At 42.8% G+C, this 6,368-nt stretch overlaps 1 protein-coding gene across 2 annotated transcripts in view; it reads right to left on the bottom strand.

Annotated features, from left to right (window-relative positions):
* Positions 1-2,234: 2,234 nt before the first annotated feature.
* PHF3 (PHD finger protein 3) overlaps positions 2,235-6,368 on the bottom strand; it is a 92,212-nt gene continuing 88,078 nt past the window's right edge. For both annotated transcript variants that reach the window (XM_029223615.1, XM_029223614.1), the window contains exon 15: positions 2,235-6,360. In XM_029223615.1, the coding sequence (XP_029079448.1) occupies positions 4,241-6,360 (2,120 nt within the window). In that variant the 3' untranslated portion in view covers positions 2,235-4,240. The remainder of the gene's footprint in view (positions 6,361-6,368) is intronic.

Here is a 6,368-nt window from a genome sequence, read left to right as displayed (position 1 = left end):
ATTGTTTTACAGGGATCTGAGGAGATGGGAATAATGCAACCGGTATGTTCAAACGTTTAAACTATTTGCTTTAATAAGATCCTGTTCACCAGCAAGCTCTCACAATGCACTTAAACTTGATTTATACACAGCCGCTATTAAAAAAAACTGAGAACAGCTGTATGCAAATTCACCAGCTGACAAGTAGTTTTATGTTATCGCACATACATAAACACGTTAATAATATCCAAGTGGCTTAACTTGTCACTCCACTTTCCTATTGTTGGTATTATGTTTCTTAACTTTTAAACATTTACTATGGCCTTAGATGTTTCATAACTCCAAAAAACTTGTAACTAGGATTTGGTTCACCTACAATTTAAGCTACAATTAGCAAGTTAAGAGATATGGTAAATAATGACCCTCAAGGTTGTACATCTCAATCCCTGGAAACTGTAAATATGCTAGGTTACACAGGAAAAGGGGAATTAAGGTCATGGATGAAATTTAGGTTGCTAATCAGTGGACCTTAAGTTTATCCTGGGCTTCCCTGGTGGCGCAGTGGTTGAGACACGGGTTCGTGCCCCAGTCCGGGAAGACCCCACATGCCGCGGAGGGGCTGGGCCCGTGAGCCATGGCCGCTGAGCCTGCGCGTCCGGAGCCTGTGCTCCGCAACAGGAGGGGCCACAACAGTGAGAGGCCCGCGGACCGCAAAAAAAAAAAAAAAAAAAAAAAAAAGTTTATCCTGGATTATCTCTGTGGGTCCACCGTGCTCACAAGGGTCCTTAGAAGTGGAAGAGGAAATCAGAAGGGATGGTCAGAGACGGCAGAAAGACTCAGCCCCATGTTGCTGACTCCGAAGATGGAGGAAGGGGCCATGAGGCATGGAAGGTGGGTGGCCTCCAGAAGATGGAAAACGCACAGAAATGGGTTCTTCCCAGAGCCTCCAGAAAAGGAACGCACCCTCCGACAACACTGAGATCCCCATCAGACTTTGATCCACAGAAGCGTAAGATAAATCTGTGTGATTTCAAGCCACTAAATTTGTAATAATTTGTTACAGCAGCAATAGAAAACTAATAAAAGAGGACCGGAGAATTAGGATTTGAAACGAATATAAACTTTGCAAATCTGTACAGGAGAACCCAGACCTTTGGTTATGTCTTTGTGCTCACTCTGAGGAATGGGTGGCCCAGTGGCGTTTCAGACAGGTTGGTGTGATGGTGAGAGAAAAAGGGCTGTGAAAGGTGTGGGTAATCATCAGGCTTCTGTCCCTCTCCCATTCTCCATTCTCAGAGCACAACCACCACACATTCAGACTTCGGAGAAAAGTAGAACTGAGCTAGGATTCCAGCTCTGACAACAGCAGTCTAACCTTGTATGAGTTTTCCAACTTTTCTAAGCCCCAGTTGCCTCAGCTCTAAGGTGAGTCGTCACCTTGCAGGCTGACCGAGGTTCACATAAAGCGCTCAACATGAGGTCTGACATACGGAGTGTTCATGGAGGCTTTCTTACCGACAAAAGGATTACAAGGGGCGGACTTGGTAAGTACTGAGACACCCTGGTACATTTTACTTAACAGGTGTGTATAAACTGTCTTAAGATGGTTCTAAATATGTGAAAACATCAAACTGTTTTTAAAGAGCAAGCTTTTCTTAAAACAGGATAAACTAAAAGATGACCTTCATATAACTATTAGTTTGTGTAAGGATGGTTGGTAGGTGAAACTGAAAGAATGAGAATGGCTTTGGAGCTACTACTACTCATTTGGGAACTTTTCTCTTTTTTCTCTTTCTTTCCTCACAAGTTAAAAGCCTCAAAATACTCAATATGTCCATACCTACTCTCCACAATATTTCAGTCCCAGCGGTTAGGAAGCCTGGTTCCAGCATTTAGCAGCCTTGTAGTACCAGATGGTCATTACTAACAGAGGGCTGTATGGGATCTACCGTGATTCTACGAGATACGAAGAAAGAATTTTACATTTCCCAACAATATGTATAAAAAACTATTGGCTAAGAGGTAATCAAAAACTGACTTAAAGGCTTTCTTCAGTTGGTTAATCCATTCTTCTTGTACCTTGCAAAAGAAATCTGGTGTCTCATCAACCCTCAACCAGATAGATCAGTGAAAGCAGATTTACTGACATACATACAGTTGACCCTCCGTATCTGTGGGTTCTACATCCTTGAATTCAACCAACAGATAGGAGAAAAGAATTTCAGAAAGTTCCAAAAAGCAAAACTTGAATTTACTGTGCACCGGCAACTATTTACATATCATTTGCATCACATTTACAACTATTTACATCTCATTTACATTGTATTAGGTTTATAAAATTGCAAGTAATCTAGAGATGATTTAAAGCATACAAGAGGATGTGTGTAGGCTATATGCAAATACTATGCCCTTTTATATAAGGGACTTGAGCATCTGCGGATTTTGGTACAGGTGGGGAGTTCCTGGCACCAGTCCCCCAAAGGATACCAAGGGATTACTGTATTTGAAAATAAAAAAGCTAATTTTTATTTTGGTTTGGGGACTTTTTTTGGTAAAACCTTGAGAACAATTTCTTCATAATGGTGCAAAAGCTGACTGACCTTAGGTTTTTTTGTTGGCAGACTGACTTGTTTTCTAACAAGTCAGCTCGCAAAAGAAAAGTAGAGCAAATTTTTTAAAAAACTTTATTTGAATACAAGTCCTCTGTTTTAGAACATATATGATGATAAGTTTCAGAGGATATGGATGACAAAAAAAATGGGGGTCTCAAGTTGCTGCAAGTTAGACAAAATGGTTTGGTTTTGAATTTCCACTCATTTTCTCTCCAGTAAAAACAGCAAGGCTGAATCAGTTTCAAAACCCATTTTTAACTCTAATCTGTAGACTTTTTAGGAAAACAAACTTTATCTTCTTAATTTTGTGAAGTCATGTATATTTTTCTTCATTAATACAGGTAAGTTAAAATACTGGCTTTTCTCTCCCTCCTTTTGGTCTCAAGTGTTAGTATCATTTGGTAGCCACTGCTTTAAATTATAGCAATCAATACAGTATATGTAGTTAAGGGTGTAAATAAATTTAGGTTTGGATTAGCAACAGCCTCCCTGTGCTTTCAAGAAAAACGAGCATATGACACTGTAGTTATTTACCCCCCAAACAAATTACAGTTAATTACACGTTTTACAGAAAGATTCACAATACGTTTCTCTTAAATAAAATTTCTGTGGTCTTACAATGATTAGTCAGTGTACCAAATTTTGACGGTGTACCAGTTTTCAGAAACATACCTGCAAAGTGGGTTATAGCTGCACAGTTTTTCAGTGGCAGTTTCAAATTCTAGCCTCTTTAGAACTACACGATTTATCTCAATAGCCTATAATCTAAGATAAAGAAATCGTTTTTCTCCTCATCTTAGCCTATATGCTCTTGGCTGAGTAAGAGAAGAACAATGTCTGAAGGTATTTAAAGCCTCAAAGAAGAAATTCTTTTACTACTGAATTTCAAATCACACACACAAAATAGGTGAGAAATTCTTTTATCATATTTAGAATCAAAATATCCCTTAAAATATTTACATTGTACAGTAAAAAGGATAGCAAAACACAAGATCATGTACAAGCTTAAGTATTCAAGTTTCTGAAGAGCCAAAAAGGAAAAGGAAAACAATGGACTACCACAAAGCTGTAGTACGGTAACAAACGCCTTCAATGAGTGCAGACTAAAGCAATAAATGTACTCCTTGGGTTTCTGATTCTTGGTCAAAAACTGCTCGACTAAATGATTAATATAATCCAATTACCAAGTTGCTTGGCTTTTTGTTGCTCCTCTACAGTTTCTTTAAAAACAGTGCAATTTAAAACAAACTTACAGAGTACACGTTACTCTCAAATTAGTCATTATATAAAGGACATTCACTAGAGGCAGTAAATATATTCCATGATTAACCATATTTACCAATTAAGGAATAAAACTAAAATTTCTAAGCCTTTATTGCATATTAATAAAACAAATCTTTGAATATACAGCAATGTAAAACTTTTAAAAACATTAAATTCCTAGAACTAGGGGGGGTGGTTGGCGTGAAGAAGGGATGAAGAGCAGTGGCCCGGGGCGCTCTGCACCAACACACAGAATTTACTGTCCTGCAAACCACCAATATTAAAAATGCAAAAGAGGGCACGACCCTAGCAGGCAATCATACAAAGGTCTAAAGACACAACGTTTAACAGCTATTTCAATGTACCCCTGCTGCAGCCTGCCGGCTTCACCTTTTGCCTTTGGCTCTGTCGCTGTGGTCCCTGTCTCTGTGGTGCCTGTCTCGGTCCTTCTCGCCTTCCCTATGCTTACTCTTCTCCCGCTCTCTGTCCTTCTCCTGGTCTTCACCCTTGGGCGTGTCTGCCTTCCTGTCTACAGCCCTGCTGTCTCTGCTCGCTCTTCCGTCCACTCCTCGCTCCCCGTGCGGCGGCCGTGCCCTCTCCTGACCCTTGTGCCCTTCCTCCCTGCTCTTCCTGTCTCTGTCCTTGTCCTGGGCTCTGTCTCTGCGCCTGTGCCTTTCGGATTCCTGCTCCCACCCCTTCTCATGGCGCTCTCTTTTCAGGTGGTGCGAATCACTGTAAAATCTCTGACGATCCCCCTTACCCCTGTTAAACGGTCTATCCAGTTGCTGTTGGTCTTGCCTACCCCAAGGGTCACTATGGCGCCTTTCTGGCCTCCGAACGTCTTTAATCTGGTAAAAATTTTGCGGGCCTAGATACCGTGACGCTTGCGAGAGGGGACCCATCATACGTTGCGGTTGGCCTGTCAGATGCACGACAGGTGGCCAGGGAACCATGGGGTTCTGAGCAAAGCCAAAGCCCGGAGGGGGAAGCAACGGGGGTGGCAGATGTGGCGGGAATGCAAACATGCTTTGTGGGGGGAAGTGTGGAGGCCCCGGAAATGGAAATCCAGGAGGGCTACACTTGAGATGCTGAAGGCTGGGCTGCTGTGGCCTTACGGGTGAACAGTTTGCACTTGCTCTGGGGCTGGCGCTTCTGGAGGGGAAGCTGACGCTCTTAGCAGGAAGTTCAGATCGACGTGTGTTTCCAGCCTCAAAATGCGACGCTGCTGCCACGGATCCTCTTCGAAATGGCTGCACAGTTTCAATATTTTGCATTAGAATCTCCTCCTGTAAGGGTTTTGCTTGTTCCGTTGGAGAGGTGCGTATGTTTTCTACTGATGGCGAGTTCTGTACAGCCCCAGAATCATCACTCTGCTGAATACATGAGTTTCTCTCTACAGAAGGCAACTTGTCCTCAACACTGCTTTGTTCGGTTAACTGCTCCCTGTGTGATAGGCCGGGCAGGGGCTGCTTCTCTCCATGCCGGCAGCTATCTCCGTCCCTGCTTTCTGGAGCGGACGCCTGCTGACTCCGCCCTGCTGCCTGCCTAGGGTCCCTTTTCAGGTTGATAAACTGCGGGGCCCGTGTCGTATTAGCAGCAAGGTTTTCACTGCAACTCACGTTACCATCTACGTTTCCTTTTCCTACATTAGACCTGCAGGGAGAACTAGTATTTGAAGTCCAATTATCTTGCAAGTTATTCTCTTGATCTTGTAGCAGCTGTCTTTTTAGTGCTCTCTCTTTACTCTCCACAGTCTCCTCTTGTTTTGACTGTATCGATAAATTTGTTAGGAATGCTTCTGTAGAAACATCTGGTGGTTTACCTCTGAGACTAAGGCTTGTCAAAGGCCCAGCAGAAACAGAAGAGGCCCCCGTTCCGGACGCCTCTTCTCCTACTGAACTACCTGCCGACTCTGAAGGCTTCTCTCCTTTAACCTTCACTTCCTTGGCTTCACCATCAGTTGCTTCCACTGTATCTATCTTCTCTGCTTTCAGGTCGGCTTGCTCATTTATAAATGGAATTTCTTTAAGAGTGTTTTGTTCTGTCCCTGACTGCGCCTGTTCATATGCTTGAGCAGTAGTGCCCAAAAGGCTCTGAAGGATATCATCTACAGGAAGAGGTTTATTTGCCAATTCCAGAGTAGAAGGTTGATTTTCCCAGCCAATCAAGACCCCAGGAAGGAATCTTAAAGGTTTTGGTGGCTCCTGTTTGGTGACTTCCACTAAAGGTTCAACGACCGTTGGAGGGTCTTCCTGAAGAGTCTGCTGAGGCTTATTTCTTTGCTTGTGCAACACAGTTGTAAAAGAATTAAAAAAGTCATTTTCTTCTTCTGCTGCTTCCTCTGTGGAAACTTCTACCTTACTTTTTTTATCAGGCGGCAATGTTACTGGTACACTTTCAGGCACCTCAGCTGTGTGACCGGCACCAGCAGTGGCACCGTGCTGTCGTTTCAGTTTTTGACGAATAATTAAGCCCAACAATAGATTAGGTCTGTGCAGTTCAAGGCCTGTACAA

This window comes from Monodon monoceros, unplaced genomic scaffold, assembly GCF_005190385.1.
Source record: "Monodon monoceros isolate NGI ecotype Baffin Bay Population unplaced genomic scaffold, NGI_Narwhal_1 Super_Scaffold_15, whole genome shotgun sequence".
Lineage (NCBI taxonomy): Eukaryota > Metazoa > Chordata > Mammalia > Artiodactyla > Monodontidae > Monodon > Monodon monoceros.
This window is presented reverse-complemented; position numbering and strand designations above follow the sequence as displayed.